The sequence below is a fragment of the Panthera leo genome, chromosome D2 (genome assembly GCF_018350215.1).
Source record: "Panthera leo isolate Ple1 chromosome D2, P.leo_Ple1_pat1.1, whole genome shotgun sequence".
NCBI classification, from domain to species: domain Eukaryota; kingdom Metazoa; phylum Chordata; class Mammalia; order Carnivora; family Felidae; genus Panthera; species Panthera leo.
The window spans coordinates 61,102,682-61,121,032 of record NC_056689.1 but is presented as its reverse complement, the minus strand read 5'-3'; the positions used below and the strand labels follow the sequence as shown (position 1 = coordinate 61,121,032).

Below are 18,351 nucleotides of genomic sequence, written 5' to 3'. Positions count from 1 at the left end.
TGGACCCAGGCTGTCTATTTTCCAGCACTCTCACATCTGTCTTTACATTCATTACCAGTTTAAAGTCCTAAGGTGTCCATGCGAAGATAGACTGCCACCCTCTTTCTAGATCAAACACCCACAGGCTTGGGCAAGGCACTAGTTCTTTCTGACCTCAATCCATCCATCCCTAATCCTCTCTGCCTTGTGGAGACACAGGCGACAACAGCAAGCCCATGAACATTCTCTATCACCAGAAGCAGGTACAATGAATTACGCAGGAAACCCAAATTTCCTGACTCCCACACCAGGACCAGCCTACCACCCACCCCAGGTTCCAGATACAGAAAAAGAGGTTGCAAAGTGAATGCCACAGGACCTGGTATGTCATGTCAAAGATGTTCTTCAGAGAGTGTAAGAGAACCGGGGATCCTGGAAGCTGACTGTGGGGCTAAAACTTATCCACTTGGCCAATGTCCCCCAATCCCCACAGTTAAATCAGCCCCGATCTGTCTTCCCCTCTCACCGGACTTCCTTCTGGCTGCCATGCTTAATGGTCATGTCGATGTAAACCGACCAGACATCAGTGCGCTTTGGGTAGGTGCTCAGTGTGTTCTCAAAAATGGCTTTGGCCCGTTCCGCATCCCCTAGCTGGAACTCCAGCTGGGCAAACTTGGCAATCACATCCACATCTGCAGGGAGAGGACAGCTCAGATACACAAAGCAGACAGACGCCTCACCACAGCACAATGTGCTACATGTCAGACACCGTCTGACCCCTGACTCCCTGCTCCCAGGTTCCAAGATGACAGTTGGGACAGTGGGGCAGTTTAGGGCCAAATACACAGACGGGTACTGATCTATGACTTCCACTGGAGAGTCTCTCTGGGCCCAGTAGGGAGAGGGGGCAGGGGCAACGAAGTTAGCACTAACTGTTTTTTGTTCCTTCATCTTTGAAGTTTAGCATCTGAAATGCAACACACGGTTACGTCCATGAGCATGTAATCAATAGAAAAATAGTTATATGCCCTCCACTAGGCTTTCCCAACACCACACCCCCTCAGAGAAAACCCCCAATCCCTACGTCCAGATATCAGAGAGCCTAATGTGATCCGGAATCAGGCTGGAAGGTGGGGACGAACACTCACGCTCTTTATTGGGCAGACACTCCAGGGCTCGCTGCATCACACGGTGACTGGCCCCAGCCTGGCCCCTCCGCAGAAGAAAGGCACCATATTTGATCCAGACAGATTTCTCCTGCCTGAATCGCTTCAGCATCCGGTTGTAGAGCTCACCAGCTTCCTGTGGGAAAGAAAAGGTAAGCTACAGAGTGTTATACAACAAAGACAGGCAGCAGCTATGCTCATGAGAGGCTAGACGTAGCCTCAAACTCCAGTCACTGTGCAGGCCCAATTCTAGGTGCCTGAGGGAAGCAGAGAGGCTCACAGAACACATGAAGGAGCCTTACAGGTGGGGAGTCTCCCTATCAATCCTGTGCTGCATGGAAGTCCAAACAGAAGAGAGGTGAGAACAACATGGGGGCACAGGAGAGACAGAAAAGGGACACTCTGCCGAGCTGCTGCCTCGTGGCTGTAAACCCAAGGGATATACACCAGGGGTCAGCTGTCCCTTCACTTCCTTCCACTGCCGGCTGCAGTCCTAAAGTGGAGGGGGGAGGAAATGACTCCGCCCACTTAGAAGCCAAACAAGTTAGGGCCCAGATGACACATAGCAAGCCTGTGGCAGGGCTGTATCCAGAATGGGGGAATTCATCCCTGTGACTTCCCTGCTGCCTCTGTGACTCCTAGGAGTTAGTTTCTGAGCAGCTAAGGACCCTCTGGCAGCGGGGCCACCCACATCAGACTCCTACCTGGAATTTCTCTGACTTGGTGTAGATGTCAGCCAGATGGAGAAAGACCTTGAGAGGCTCATTGTACTGCACAGCCCGCTCAAAGACCTTGGTCAGTGACTCCGGAGAGCCGTACATGTTCTCTAGATTCAGCAGAGCCACCCATACATTCAGCTTCTCCTGCTCCTCTCTGGAGAGAAAGTCAGCACATGAGCTCCATCACCTCAGCCCAAGAAAGCCCCCACTACTGCCCAGGGATGCAGACTGGAACTATTTCTTCGTTCCCTGGCTCTATCCACATCCTCAGTTTCCAGCCCCTAGTGAGAACCCTGAGAGGCCCAGTCCCCACTGCAGCTCACACAGAAGCAGAACGCCAGCCCCTGACTATGGGGGTTCCCCTGGCATCTGCCTCCATTCCTAGAAAGGAAGCCCACTAAATCTTAAACTGGCTAGATGTTTGGGCAGGAAGGAACAGAATCTTCTGGTCTCTCTCTCCAAACTAAGAGAATGAAGCAAAGGATCACCATCCCTCCTCTTAGCTGTCAGAAAACTCACTCTACCCTGTGCCTGGAAATGGCCACCGAGAGTGTCCACACCCAGGTATGTGGAGTTATTTCCCCTGTTCTACTTCTGCTCCAAGTTAGGTCTCTTATTTCAGTGTAGGGACTCCTGTAAACCCTCAGCCACTTCAGTGAAGGAGACTATAAAATATTAATGAGCAGATCTGTTTCACAGATGGCGCAGCAATGAGACAAAGCCTGGGAACCCATGGGTGCGGGTGGCGGGCACCCAAACTGCTGTCGGCCTGCCGAAGAGGAAATGACCCACAGGCGGCAAGCTCTGCGGCCGGCGGAGACACAGCCCTCCCTTTCAAGAGCCACCCCCCCCCACCAAAGCAGGAAGACAAGGCCAAGACCTGAAGGAAATGGTCTTGAGAGCCCTCTCAGCCACGGCCCGGGCCTTCTCGATCTCTGTGGCCTGCAGGTGGAAGGCCATGTACTGCAGCCACAGGATGGAGCTGTTGGGGGAGCTCAGCAAGAGTCGGTCAAAATCATCTGCGGACTCTGGCTGTCGCCCGGGATCCATCAGTGCCTCCTCAATGCGGGACAGCTCTTTCTCTGCCTTCTGCTTCTCCAACATCCTTTCCTTCTTGCTCCTCTTCTGCTACAGAAGGCACAAAAGTTAGTGAGTAATCTGCTCCTCAGACCCTGGCAGAGGTCTGCAGTTGAAGCCAAGAGTTGGCAGGGCAGTCAGTGAGCTCTGTAAATACTCCCCGGCCTGAGATTGCCCCGCCCTGCCAGGAGGGACACCCAGGCCAGGAGAGAGCAAAGAGAGACTAGCACCAAGGGGTCCCCTGCAAAATACGACACCGTAGACTGCTGTGGCTTGTCGTCCTCCTCACTGTCTGAGCTCTCTCCTCGAGGTGGTAAGGCCGGGGTCAGAGAGTCTAGCCCCACATCCCAAATGAAACCGGAGGACAGCTGTAGCCGGGGCACTTCTGCTGGCCTGGTTGGCTTCCCCTGAAGGAGCACAAGAGGTGTGTGAGGAAAGCACTCAGCTCGGGCTGCACCCTGTTCTGACCCCATCCCACCTGGAGGAGCAGGGGCTCCCACCAGGCCCAGAGACCCTTGCTCCCTCCCAGGGCCAGGCTAGGCCCGCTCCACTGGAGAAACCATAGTAGTGATGTGAAAGCTTTTCTTGTAAATAGATTTATTTAGGCAATGAGCTTTTAAGACATATGTATGCAAAAAACCAAAAAACAAGAAAACAATCCACCACCACCAGCAGCATACATATGGATACATATATACACATCTGTGTATAAAGTGCCATACACGTGTAAGGAGATAGTAGAGCCAAGACAGAGATATGAGAAGCGTTCCGGGGTGTAGGGATGTTAGTACCTACAGTCTGGGCAGCCCTTCCTCAGTCCTAATGGTACTGTCCCCATCTTTCAGAAGGGGATGCAGGTTCAGGAAAGGTTAAGCCTCCCCTTTATCTGCCCATCCCACTAATTTAATTCAGCTCCACTCAATAAATACTGATGAGAATTTCTTTTATGCAGCCCACTCCTTGGATAAAACAGTGGCCCCACCTGGTCATATTTTACAAGAAGTGAGAGAAGAGGGTGGGCCAGAAACTGCCCAGCTCGGAGGCAGGAGACCAAGGGCTTCCCTCCCCAGGGCTGCCTCCTCTCTCCATCAGTGCTGACCCTCACCTTGGGCAGCACACTCCTCTCTTCCACCTCCTCTTCCCCTTCCCGATAATACACTTCAACACCACTGTCGTCTTCCTCTGACGGAGCAGCTTTCTTCTGCTTCTTCTTCACTCCTTCCTGAGATGACAAGAGGGAAAGATGGCGAGTCACCCTTCCCGCCCAGGGGAACCCGCTGGCGGCCTGGGGCAACACCCCCTCCTCTGCCCCTGCTGGCACCATCCAGCGCCCGGCTCCAAACTCACGCTGCTCTTGGTCTAAGAGAAGGCCACGTGGCATCTGGCTGGCTCTGAAATGCTCTCCTGTGCCCGTGAGGGAGGCCATCCTCCCTGAGGGATGTACCTGTTCACTTGCAGGCTCCCGGAGCGGCCGCTTGCCCTGCTTCTTGGCCTGCGGTTTCTGGGACTCGCTCTTCTCCTTGCCAGGCGGCCGCACTGCCTCCTGCCCTTCCTCGTTCTTCTTCCCTTTCCTTTTCTGATTCTTCTTCTTCTGCTCTTCTTCTCCTTTGTGCTCTTGCTCCTCTGCCTCCATTTTCCTCTCCTCTTGCTTTAGAAGTGGCAGTCCTAGGGAGGCAGGAAACACGTCCGGCTTCCCAGTGTCACCGGGGAGGAATGAAAGCTCTACCAGGTTCTTCTGGCAGTTCAGGCTACAACAAGGAGGGAGGACAATGAGGACAACAGAGGACAGCGGGCTCGGCAAACAGCCCAGGCCTTTCTCTCCTGATCAGTCCAGTTTTCTGGGCCCTGTCCTACCTACTTGCAATCCATTCAGTATTCTTTGGAATGACCTGTGCATTTTACCATGCTGAATAGTAAAATACAGGGGGCAGCTCTGATGTCCCCTTACTCTGTCCCCAACAAGTGCCGATGCAGAGAAAAGTCTCCACGTCAACTTCTAGGAGCTGAGGCTGGGGCGGAAGTAGAAGGCTCCAAACAATGGGATTTTGTTCAGCTGAACATTGCACCAACACTACCTAAGGCGTTAAGTCTAGTTTACCTCTTGAATCTCCTCCCAGGGCTCCTCGGAAAAGAGGGCGTACGGGGGTGGGGAAGACACCTACCTCAGGACCTTGGCTGTAAGCAGCTTCCCTTCCGGGAGGTATCTGTTATAAAGGGCTTTCTTGGACGGGCTGTACTGGGAGACATGTGGGTATTGGGCCAAACCCACAACAGAGGGGCCGAGGCTGACAGGAGAGAGACAAGAGTTGTGTGGTCACAGGGGTGCCTGGGTGGCTCAGTCAGTTAAGCATCCAGCTCTTGATTTCGGCTCAGGTCATGATCTCACAGTTTGTGAGATCATGGCCTGCACTGGGCTCTGTGCTGACAAGCATGGAGCCTGCTTGGGATTCTGTCTCCCTCTCTCTCTGCCCCTCCCTGCTCACACACTCTCTCTCAAATATAAATAAGCATTTTTAAAACATTAAAAATAAATTAAAAAAGAAAAAAAAGAGTCCTGTGGTCATAAATACAAGAGAGTCCCAGCCTAGCCTAGTGCCTCCACTTTCCTAGGGACCCAAGTTGTGACAAGGATTTATGACACACACGAGTTCCTGGCATTCACAAGGATAAAAAGAGCTCTGTAAACTAGAAAAAACTATCAGGCATAAATGAAGATGGGACCGAAGGGCATTTTCCATCCCACACCAGAGCACCACAATGCATCTATCACGAATAGCCAGAGGAGATGAAAATGGGGAAATCGTAGCAGAGAACGCTGTGCTATCTGCTGGTTGTGAACGTCATGTGATTTCACTGAACAGTTACAAATCACCATCAAACACCAAACCAAAGAAAAACCAAATGAACTGAAAACTGAAATTGGACATGCCATGCTCTTTGGTGTCCAAAACACCAGTAAGAATAATTCAAAACGCTTTTAAAAGTATAAAACATCTCAGAATTTACAAACTGGTGGGAACTCATTGACTCCCCTTCCTTCATATTGTCTCCAGAGGAGATGACCAAGGACCACCACAGACCACGGACCAGCACAGGCCGGGGAGGGCGTCGCGTTTGGCCCACGCCCCCACGCTCCACCTCACTCACCCAAAGAGCACACCGTGCGGCTGGACAGACTTCACATAGCCCCTCAGGAGCTGCCCTTCCTGAATATCCTGGATGGAGTTAATCTCAGCATCAGTTATTTTGCTCTTCGTCTCCGGGTTTGTCCTAAGAATGAAAGGCTTATTACGTACACATACCTCAACCCTCCCTTCCCCATCCACTCCCAACTCACTTGTGATAATCAAACTCTACATCCAAGAATATAACTCTGGACCTGACTGTAGGATATGACAACCTCAGAGCCCAGCCCCACTCTCTCCTGAAGTCCTGTCAGCCTTGGCCTCTGAAACATCCATTTCTAACCATGGAACGAGCTGACTTCAGGCCAATCCACTTCATGACATACCACTAACTATGGAACCCTGGGAACCAGATCATCTTCCCTTTCCAGGGCCACTGTGTGGCCACCTTGAATACCACATTCAGATGTCTGAACCTTGCCCTGGGCGGCAAGAGTCTGAGCAGACACGTTCTTGTGGCAATGTGAATGGCCACAGCTTTTCTGGATAAAGATGGGGCAAGGTAGAAAGTGCACAAGCAGAGAAGAAAGGGGGGAAGCTCAAAGTTCTGTGCAGCCTTTCCTCAGTGCTTTCCTTGTCTCCACCACAGACACTCACCTAGACGATCGCAGCGACAGAGTCAATACATGGTCTGTAGCAGACAGGACGTAACACCTGGAATGAGAGCAAAAAGAGATGTTGACTTTTCAGCATCCCAGGAAACAGGAGAGGGACTCAGCCTCCTCTCCACAAGGCTGACCAACAAGCAAGAGTGAGGGGACATGACACCTGGGCTCTGTTCTTCATTCTGTCAAGAACGTACTGAGGGACTCTGCACAAGTCACCTCCCTGAGCCTCAGTTTACTAGTCAATCACTACCTACTCTTCTTGCTCAACAAAGGTGCTGGGAGTAGAAAATGAGAGGGGGCATGGAGCCCTCAGGAAGAGACACAGAGCCATGTGGTGGGTACTCAGGAGGTGTCACCAGCCTGACACTGGGTCCTGGCAGTGTGCAATCTCAGCCACTAACCACCGGAAACCATGACCAGTGACGACCTAGGTGTTAGGGCAGGATCACGGCAGCAGATCAGAGGATAACAGATCAGTGAGTCCTAAGCAGGGGAGGCTTCCAGGAGGGAAAGCAGAGTTTACTCCTTGGTTAAGGTTTCCAAACTTCGTTCATTGAAAACAGCAATTAGCAACCCAAAGTTGCAATTTCAAAATATAGAATCTTAGCAGTAGAAAGGATCTCAGCAACAGTCCAAAGATTTCCCATGACACACATCTGCCTCCTAGCCCACAGCATCCTCATTCCCAAAGCAGGGGGGACCTTGAGGGATCATCTACATTTAGGCAATTAATTTATTATCCACATGGGACAGATAAATCACAACTGAACGTGATTCACAGGTTTGGCTACAATAAAATGTATTAAAATTAAATACTTTGCTAAAAGTCACATCTGCATTTTTTTAAAATGTTTATTTATTTGAGGGGGTGCAGAGAAAGAGGGAGACACAGAATCCAAAGCAGGCTCCAGGCTCTGAGCTGTCAGCACAGAGCCCGATGTGGGACTCAAACCCATGAATGGTGAGATCGTGACCCGAGCTGAAGTCGGACACTTAACCACCTGAACCACCCAGGCACTGCCACACCTGCATTTGTAAGCCCAAGAGGCAAAGCAGAGATGACCCTGGATTTCTCATTCCTTTTCTTTTCCTAGGCCCTGGCTATCTCTGTGCTGTTTAGCTCAGATAAGTGGTTGTGAATTTATTATGCAGGTGCTAGGGGCTGGCACACCTGAGGTGGGAAAGAGCATTATGACTTTCCAGCCTGTCTCCTCAAGGCCTCTGCTCCACTGTTAGTCAACTTGGAGTCTCAGAAGTCTGTACTATGTCAGGCCGAAGTCCGCCTCTTCAATGCTAATTTATTCGCCCTATCAAATGACTTTAAAACTCTGAACCAGGCTCATTTTAGTGCACAAAAAATACCCCATAAAGCAGCTCCCAACTGCAAAAGGTTACTATCTTTCTGCAGAGAACACCTATAGATCAATTTTTTTCTCATTAAAAAGATGAATGCTTCAATAGGAAAACAAGCAAGCCACTTGGACAAGCAAAGAAAGCCAACCAAGAGGGAAAATGACAGTAGGAGAACTGCACACCAAAATGAGAGATCAATTTTTGCCTAGTCAATGGCTGAGACTAAATATCAAGAATAGCCAGTTTTGACAGGGATGTAAGAAATAGTCATACTTATTGTTAACAGGAATGTCAATGAGCACAGTCTTTTCAGAGAGCATTTTGGCAAAATGTATAACATTGTTTGGCCCATTAATTTTACTTTTGGGAATTTACTTCACAGATATACTTGTGTTCGTGTCCAAACATATGCACAAAGATATTCACTTCAACATTACATCCATCAACAGAGGTTTAGATAATGACTAAAGAAAGAAAGAAAGACCAAGAAATGTTAAAAATAAGGTAAAAGAACAAAGTAAATTTAGATATACTAGCACAGGAAAAGAAAAAAGTCCATGATAAACTGCTATGAGAGAACAAGCAAGTTGCAGACTATATATCAAATGAAATTCTATTATTACATAGAAGAAAATTATACCTACAAAGTCCTGAAGAATAGAGACCAAGGTGTATAATGGTGAAAAGTGGTGGAAAAAGAGGGGAGCATCAGAACTTTTCTTCTTTGGGGCACCTCGGTTGAGCGTCTGACTTTGGCTCAGGTCATGATCTCACATTTCATGAGTTCGAGCCCCACATCAGGCTCTCCGCTGTGAGCACAGGGCCTGCTTCAATCCTCTGTCCCTCTCACTCTGTTCCTGCCCCACTTGCACTCTCTCAAAACAAAACTTGTCTTTTTTTTCATACTATTTTTTCTGGTACAAAATCACCTATCACATCTATACTTTTTCTTTTTTTTTTTTAAAGAGAGAAAGCAAGTGAGTGGGCAAACTGGGGAGAGGGGCAGTGTGGTGGGGGCGGGGGGGGGGGTGGTGGCAGAGTGAGAGAGAGAGAGAGAGAGAGAGAGAGAGAGAGAGAGAGAGAGAGAGGAAGAATCTTAAGTAGCCTCTGCACTGGGCTCGGAGCCCGACACAGCCCCTGAGCCAAAATCAAGAGTTCAGACAGTTAACCAACTAAGCCACCTAGATACCCCTCACATCTATATTTTTAAAAAAGAGAAATTTAGGGGTGCCCAGATGGCTCAGTTGGGTAAGCGTCCAACTTTGGCTCAGGTCATGATCTTGTGGTTCGTGAGTTCAAGCCCTACATTGGGCTCTGTGCTATAGCTCAGAGCCTGGAGCCTACTTCAGATTCTGTGTCTCCCTCTCCCTGTCCCCCTCCTCCAGTCACACTCTCTCTTCCTCTCTCAAAAATAAATAAACATTAAAAATAAGTAAATATAAACGTAAAAATTAAAAAAAGAAATCTATAATCCCGCATAGAGCTGTAAAGGGAAAAAACACAAAAAATTTGGCCTACCTGACAACCTTCTGGGGGATGAAGTCTTCCAGGGGCATCTCTGAGTAGGAGTCACTCACGTGAAATATACTAACAGTTCCCATCTTCCCAAAGGGGAAGGAGACAGTCAGCCCCTCCTTGGGAGTCACCTTCACCACTCGGCCCATGGCCACTTCCCCTTTCTCAAGCTTGTGAGGACCTGGTAGGAGAACGAACCAGATTCAGGGAAGAGAAAGTGAGCCAAGAAAGAAGGTGGAATGCTGGCCAACCACAGGCTGGGTGGACCAGAATGATCACGAAGACCCACATTACCATGCCATGTAGTCAGGAATCCCAGGGCCATGTGGTAGAAAACCCTTCCTGAGACACTTGAGAAAACCAACTCTGTTGGTAAAGGTGACTCAGACAGTAGCAGAGTGACACAGGCCAAAGAACAAAGCCTCAAGAGAAAAAGTGTTCCCAGAAGGCACATACTACACTGGGCTTTCTGAGGAGCCCAATACCTGAGACATCCTTAAACCCGGACACTACCTGACGACTCTTTCCCACTCCTTTCTACCCCCTCCCTTCCCTGACCAGGCATTCATCACCACACCTATAAGGGAGAGACACAAGAAGGCCTTGGAAGAATCTGGGCCAACCACTGTAGCCTTCAGGGCCTGGCCAATCCGGAACTTCTTATCTGGATGTTTCAGAACCTGGAAGGACAAGAAAAGTCCTTTCATGTTTAAAGAGAGGTCTGTCATTTATCCAAAACTACTGTCAGTTATCCAAAACTACAGCACTTAAGTCTCTATATCAAGTATCTCCCAAACCATTCCCTGAATAAGTACATGGTTTCCTATACCCACTGCAAACATATACCAGACTCTGAGTCGAGCTTAGGGAGCCTGGGTTTCCTCTCCAGGGATCTCAAGCACACTGACCTTGAAGCTGAGAGAAGTGAGCAACAAGGGAATCCTCCCCCGGATGTCTGGAGCAATCTCCACCTCAAGCCACTTCTTAACCACGTTGTACTAGAGAAAAAAAACAGGAAGGGAAATGGAATGGGATGGGATGGGATGGATATAAACATCTCTTTTCCCTTCATTAAAACACAGACTCTCCTAAAATCACAGGGTTGAAGGGGCCCTGTTCCCAAGGGACAGGAATCCACCCTCTACACCCCACTGCCTCTGCCATTCTCTCACTTCTCAGGCTTCACTCAGAGTCTAGCTCTGAGCCTTTGCTAGGCTAGCCGACCATGCATCCCTCCTGGTGCCTCAGTTGATAAGAAGGCTAAAATGACCTCAGAGATGGCTTTAAGCAGCAGGAACAATTCCAGTGACCGCTGCAGCCTTCTCCAAGCTCAGCTGTGCCCAATAACGGTTAATCCTCTCCAGGGCTCAACATCTGATTTCTTTTTATTTTTTAATTTTTAACATTTATTTATTTATTTATTTATTTTTTTTTTTTCTTTTTCTTTTCAACGTTTTTTTTTTTTTATTTATTTTTGGGACAGAGAGAGACAGAGCATGAACGGGGGAGGGGCAGAGAGAGAGGGAGACACAGAATCGGAAACAGGCTCCAGGCTCCGAGCCATCAGCCCAGAGCCTGACGCGGGGCTCGAACTCACGGACCGCGAGATCGTGACCTGGCTGAAGTCGGACGCTTAACCGACTGCGCCACCCAGGCGCCCCAACATTTATTTATTTTTGAGAGAGAGAGAGAGAGCGAGCACCAGCGGGAGGAGGGACAGAGCGAAGGAGACACAGAATCCCAAGTAGCCTCCATGTTGCCAGCACAGAGCCCAACATGGGCCCTGACCCCACAGACCACAAGATCATAACCTGAGCCAAAATCAAGAGCCAGACAGTCAACCAACTAAGCCACCAAGTGCCCCTAAATCAATTTAAATTTTGATCCTTCGCTGTTTATAGGGTCCTGCCCTAAACACAGACCCCCAATTTTCTAAGTCAATTCAACAAGACATTTATCAAGCAACCACTATATACATGGCATCACAGTGATAAATAAAAACCAAACCCCACCTTCAAGATTAGAGTCTACAAAGAGTAAGTCAAATAAATATGCAAAGAACCAGAGCAACAGAAATATGCTATAGGAATAAATAGAAGAACGAGTAATATGGGGAGATTATCTGTGCTGGGCCATAAAGGGTTGTAGGAAGAGAGGGTACTCTGGGTAAAGACAAGAAGGGAAAAAGAGAAGGTTTCCAGGGTGACTGGAACACAAGGTATATGAGGTCAGATTATGAAGAGCCTTAAGTACAGCTCTAAGGCTTGGGGGTTGATGAACCCCACCTACAGACAATAGGTAACTATAGGGATCAAGCATCAGTGACATGCCCAGCTAGAATGCTTATGAAAGAAGAATCTGGCAGCAATGAAGAGGAGCTATCCCTCAAGGTCAAGCCCCATCCAACTTTTTTTCTGATACATCCCAACCGGTACAGTTTTCACTATCTCTTCCTTTCTTAAACTCCTGTTCCACTTGGGATTAGAACACATAATCTGGCACCCAGATTATAATCTGGCACATAATGCATTATTTTGCATTGCACTTGAACTTTATCAAAGGCAAGCATCTAGAATCCAACGGCACATTCACTTTAAATCTTGCTCTATATTGCTCTTTCCCTTTTGTACAATTAATCTATAAACATGCTGAATTGTGAGTTGCTTGCTAATTGTTTCATGTTTAGCTCCTCCATTAGGGCTTCTGGTCTTCCACAAACCGGCATGGTAGCAAACAGACTCAAATGTCTAGTGCTAATGGCCTTTGTCTCCAGCTCCTCCCCCACTTTCTTCTGAAAGAAGGAAGCATCACACTGCAAGGTGTGCACTACTCACCTTCTTCAAGAAGCAAATCACGGTCTGTCCAGCCTGGTACTGTTTAATCTTCTCCAAGGGGCTGACAGTGTGAGTGTTGAGAGCAGTGCAGCCATCCTTCTCCAGCTCACTGTTTGTAGAAAAGCAATGGAAACAGTGGGCCAACCTCTGGATAAGGCTTCTAGCTTGAAACCAGCTCCCCCAAATGGCCATGGATTGACTGTACCCCCTCATTCATGCCCACCTCCCACACTCCCACTTCCCTCCTCCAAGGAGAATGTTCATAATACCTGCACGAGAGATAATCTTTTCCATTTTGCTCACCTAGGTACGAACAAGCTATAAAGTAGTAGCCTACAATAACCTTTACAAATTTAGGAAACAAAATTGTTTTACTTCTTTCACAATACTTTAGCTGTTGCTTTATAGTTTGCAGAACTGCTCTGTCAAATAATCTCTCACTGAATTGTGACAACAATCTTATGTGTGAATTAGGCAGGGTAGATATTCTTGAACTCATTTTATGCTCTTGAACCAGGAGTTGAAGTCAGGGCTCTGACTCAAAAGTCCAGGGCTCCGTCCCCTATGCTACTTTGCCATTATCATTGTCTTGATTCTTTTTCTTCTCAGGAAAGCAATAAGGGGAAGTGGCTATCAGCCCACAAATCACTTCAAAGATATCACAGAACTCCCAACTCAAGTAATTTCTAAAACAAAACCAAACTTATCAATAAGACGGTACAAATAATACTGGTAAAACTGTAACATATAACAGGCACTGGTGACTATAGAAAAATGGAAACCTTCATATACCAATAAAAATTACAAATGCATATACTTTATGATCCATTGATTCTACCCTACAGAAATCCTGGTACAGATGCCCAGTAGAATGAGTTCAAAGATGTCCACTGTGGCATTATTTATAAAAGAGAAAAACTGGGAACAACCTTAAATGTCCCCCATCAGATGGCGAACATACAGAGTTGAGCCCATTCATACGATGGGCCGCTATTTTCACTACACGCACAAGAGCAGATCTCAAAGACAAAATTTGGAGAGGAAAAAACAAGTTGTAAAATATTAAGTACAGCATGACATTTATGTAAAATGTGAAAACCACACAAAACAATTTTATAAATATATGTATGTATATGTGTACATATAATTGAAATACAAAGAAGTTGGATATGTATCAAATTAATAATGGGGAATCCATCTTCTGAGGGTGCAGAGAGAAGCCTCAGGAAGGGAACATCTGTAGAATGTTACTTCTTAAAACACACACACACACACATGCACACATACAGAAAATCTGTGTGCCTGGCACTGTAATAGACAATTTATATACGTTATCATAATGCTTATATGGTAGAATGAAAAAGCTTATTCCCTGAACAGATGCCACTGGAATGTCTCTGTTATTGGCTAAATTGTGTCACTCCCACCTCCAAGTTCATATGTTGACATGCTAACCCTCAGTATCTCAGAACATGAATGCATTTGGAGATCAGGAACTTAAAGGGGTGATTAAGGTAAATATGAATGTCAGGATGGGCCATAATCCAGTCTGACTGGAGTCCTTATAGGAGGATTAGCCTACAATGCAACAACAATAAAACCTCATTAAAAACTGGACTTGAATAGACATTTCTCCAAAAAACATATTAAAAAAAAAAAAATGACCAACAAGCATAGGCCAAGGCACTTCACATCACTAACCATCTGGGAAATAATCACCACAGTGAGATTATCACCTCGCACCTGTAAGGATGGCCATTATCAAATACACGGAACACAAGTGTTGGCAGGGGATGTGGAAAAAAGGGAATCCTTCCCTGCACACAGCTGCCAGAACTACAGAATGATACAGCTGCTATGGAAAACGGCATGGAAGTTCCTCAAAAAATTAAAAACCACCATATGATCCAGCATTCCCACTTCTGGGTATATATCCAAAACAGGATCTCAAAACAGATACTTGTACACCCATGCTGACTGCAGTGTTAGCCAAGATGTGGAAGGAGCCTAAATATCTGTTTACAGATGTATGAAGAAAATGTGGCCTACACATACGTGCATTATTAATCAGCCTTAGAAAAGGACAATCTGCTATATGCAACAACACGGATGAACTTTTAGAACGTTATGCCAGTCAGAAGGACTGGCCATGACTCCACTTACATGAGTTATCTAAGTAATCAAACTCAAAGAAACAGAAAGTAGAATGTTGGCTGCCAGAGGTGGGGGGGTGGGGGAGGGTAGGGATAAATGGAGAGTGGTTCAATGGGTATAGAGTTTCGGCCATGCAAGATGAAAAAGTTCTGGAGATCTGTTCCACAATAATGTGCACATAGTTAACAAAACTGTGATGCACACTTAAGAACTGTTAGGAGGGTAAATTTATGTTTTGTGTTTTTAGCACAATAAAAAAAAAAGAAAGAAAAAAGAAAAAGGGAAGAGATTAGAACACAGATATCTACAAAAAGAATACCACATAAAGACACTGGAAGAAGACAGCCATCTGCAAGCCAAGGAGGGAAGACTCAGAAGAACCAACCCTTGTTAATTAAACATATCTACCCTTAGCTTGAATACATTACTTGACCTCAACTTTTCATTAAACAAGGTATACACCACAGGTGAAGATCTGGCAGACTGAAACGACCAATATGGTGAAGTCTCTGTTCTCACAACAAAGACTAGAAAAGGACACGATCAAAATCTACAAAACTAAAGTAACCACAGAGTAAACAAATAGGAATGTGTGCATCCAACAACTCTCATTATTCTGGAACTAAGGGGCTTTACTTTGAAGTTCCAAGAATGTTGTTAGCACCTCGAACTCAATGTTCCAGGAATATCTGCCTATCTCAGGCAAGCCTTCCCAGAAATATTCCACTTCTATTCTGATACCTTCAGGACACTGACCAAACATTACTCCCTGACAACAGAATACTACTCAGCCATAAAAAAGAATGACATCTTGCCATTTGTGACAACATGGAAAGACCTAGAGAGTATTACACTAAATAATAGACAAATAACTCATGGTTTAACTTCTACGTGGAATCTAAAAAACAAATGAATAAACAAAAAAACAGAAATAGACCCATAAATGCAGGGAACTGATGGATGCCAGAGGGGAAGTGGGTGGCAAGATGGGCAAAATGGGTGAAGGGGAGTGGGAGATATAAGCTTCCAACTATAGAATTAGTAAGTCACAGTGATGAAAGGTACAGCATAGGAAATGTAATCAATGGTATTGTAACAGCATTTTATGGTAGCTACACTGGTGAGCATAGCATTAAATATAGATTTATCCAATCACTATGTTGTACACCTGGAACTAATGTAACATTGTGTGTCAGCTATAATTAAAAACAAAAAAACAAAACCTTACCCCCTAAAAGTTACTAAAGAGGCTCTTCTATAATATCCCCAGGCACTTAAGATTTACAACCTGTGTGGATCCCAGGGCTGACTTTGAAGAGCCATTGTCTCAGTCATGTGTATCTAGCTTCATTCATTGATGACCCATTAATTTTAGGAGGCTGAGTTTTTAATGGAGGAAGCAGAAGCAGATAGATCCATGGGTCCAAATGCTTAAGATCCTCAGGAAAAAATGATCCCAAACTGGATCCAACACTAAATGGAACTAGTATTCCTCTACACAGAATCCCTCATTGAACACCCCTCTACAAAATCCACTAGAACATGACTTAAAATGCCAGTCACCAAGCAGTAGTCTCTACACTCAAAGAACAGGTATTCTTGGTTACATGTTTTTTATTCTGGGAATTACTGAGTTTTAGAAAGTTGGGTTTAGAGTAAAAATGCTTCTTTTTGTTACATGCTGACAAACAGAACTGCAACCAGTCTTTTAAACCCTAAGTATAGCTTTTACATTAAGTTTCATATAATTCTTCTAGCCCTATGAGAGCCAAATATCCCTACTAGAGAAGTAAGACAACATGGACAGAGAGAGGCAAAAAAAGCCACAACACTGGCAGAATCTAGACTAGAACTCAGGTTCCTAACTCCAAAGCCCCACACTCTTTCCACGAGCCCATGCTGCTGGGGTTCCCTCACCTTGGCCGGACACTCAGCTCCGGAATGGTTCGAATAAATCTGGGATGACTTATTGGGAGAAACCTGGAGGAAGAAATAAGGTCAAATCATTTCTCTTATGCTCTGTACCACCATAATCTGCACATCACAATGTCTCTACTCCCACGAAACTGAGCTTAAAAACCACCTGGTTCCACTGCCATATCACCTCCTGGGGACGTGTCAGGCCTGAGGGTTTCCATTCTTATCCTCTGCAGTAAATGTTAAGGAGCTGGCTCATCTAATCTTTTATTATTGTCTTATTAAACCCTTATTTCCTTACAGACTACATACTCCAACTCTTTCACTCTGAAGGTAAGGAAATTGAGGTCTAGAAAGAATAGTTACTGAAATTAATAGGCAAATTATAGACCAGACTTTGAATTATTCTTCTTTTCTTATTATAACAAGGATTTCTACTGCAGTAACAACATCACATGTAGATTTAAAGAAAATGAGTGTAATTAAGGCACGCAGTGGAGAATGAATGATAATAACCTCTGATGTATACTGAGCAATAGCTGTGTCAGGCAACCTGCTTGGCATACTGCATCCTAGATGTTCTTTTAGCTCTGCAAAAAAGGTACTAACCGCTTATACTCTCATTTTACAAATTAGGAAAGTAAAAGTTAAGTAACAACTTAAGTCATCGTCACACAATTTTAAGTGGCAGATGTGAAATGCAAACCCAGGTCTCACTTTAAACCAATGCTCTAACCATTACACCATATGCCTTTTTTTAAAAAAAAAAAAGGAGGTGGGGGGAGACAAAAAGATTCTTTTGGTGAACATTTCTGTTAATTAGAAGAAAGTCTGATCCATGCACAACTTTTTGGAACCTGCTCAGTGCCCACAATTACAACAGTCTCCCCTCAAAGACAGCCCATCCCCCAAAGCCTCCATACTTGAATGTTTTCATGTCTCGCCCACCAATCACTCGGGCAGTGACCGTCTTCCCAACTTTCAGCTTGGCAGTAGGAGATGTGCCCACTGGAACATCATCTAGAATGTGGGAGGCATGAATACAGCCAATGATGCCGTCTTCCAGGGTCACAACCACATGAGTGGGTTTAATGGACTTGACAGTCCCTGTGACCATGTCCCCAATGGACAAGGTGTGCTTCTTCACAGCACCCACCACCAGAGCTGGATCTGCTTCCTCGTCTTCATCGACTGTCTCAGAGTCCTTCCGGGTCTGTCTCACAGTCCTCTTAGTAGCTGGCCCTTCAACAGCCAAAAGAAAACCAGTCACTCCTGGTTCTGTGGTCTTGAGGGTTAGGGAGACACCCTGTCCCACCTGCAACTTCTCTGAGTCAAAGCGGAAGGTGTCATTGAGGTGAGAGGTCAGGGAGAAGGCTGCCAGGTGGCCAGTCTCTACCAAGGAGGCGACAGCAAAGGACTCCTCCAAGTGCTGCACGATCGCCTGGTGCTCACTGCCTTTCTTCAGCTGGAAAACAGAAAAAAACCACCATCCCTGCTTCTTACGGGGCACAAGTGCTCAGTCATCACTCACTGGGCAGCGCAGGGCTGGGGAAGCCCTCTTGATCCCAGGGGAGCCAGGCCTAGTGCAAGTTGTAACAAACTAGCTTTCGCTTCCTTGACCTAGCCTCCCCTCCTGTTACTGAGGTGGCCTGACTAAACTCAAGGCACTAAATCAGAATCCTGGGGACTTAGCTTTTGTTTTGAATTCAGATTCCTAGGTCCTATCCTAGAACTAGTGAAATCAGAATTTTAGAAGTTACTGAGGTGATTCTAAGCATAGCCGGGTGCCCCCTAATGGTTCTCCAGCTTGAAGATGCTGTGTTCCTGACTTTCATTATTCCACA

The 18,351-nt window shown here is 46.3% G+C and overlaps 1 protein-coding gene across 2 annotated transcripts in view; it reads right to left on the bottom strand.

Annotated features, from left to right (window-relative positions):
- Positions 1-18,351, bottom strand: part of PDCD11 (programmed cell death 11) — a 44,911-nt gene that overhangs the window by 1,717 nt on the left and 24,843 nt on the right. The window contains exons 20-35 of one of the 2 annotated variants that reach the window (XM_042907579.1): positions 17,431-17,972; positions 16,508-16,570; positions 12,437-12,545; positions 10,511-10,600; positions 10,180-10,282; positions 9,606-9,783; positions 6,724-6,780; positions 6,089-6,211; positions 5,104-5,226; positions 4,386-4,689; positions 4,047-4,163; positions 3,199-3,348; positions 2,745-2,989; positions 1,850-2,018; positions 1,128-1,281; positions 506-671 (exon numbers count right to left, since the gene is read on the bottom strand). In XM_042907579.1, the coding sequence (XP_042763513.1) occupies positions 506-671; positions 1,128-1,281; positions 1,850-2,018; positions 2,745-2,989; positions 3,199-3,348; positions 4,047-4,163; positions 4,386-4,689; positions 5,104-5,226; positions 6,089-6,211; positions 6,724-6,780; positions 9,606-9,783; positions 10,180-10,282; positions 10,511-10,600; positions 12,437-12,545; positions 16,508-16,570; positions 17,431-17,972 (2,693 nt within the window). Of the gene's footprint in view, positions 1-505; positions 672-1,127; positions 1,282-1,849; positions 2,019-2,744; positions 2,993-3,198; positions 3,349-4,046; positions 4,164-4,385; positions 4,690-5,103; positions 5,227-6,088; positions 6,212-6,723; positions 6,781-9,605; positions 9,784-10,179; positions 10,283-10,510; positions 10,601-12,436; positions 12,546-16,507; positions 16,571-17,430; positions 17,973-18,351 lie in introns of both variants that reach the window. The other variant, XM_042907578.1, reaches the window with a different exon arrangement.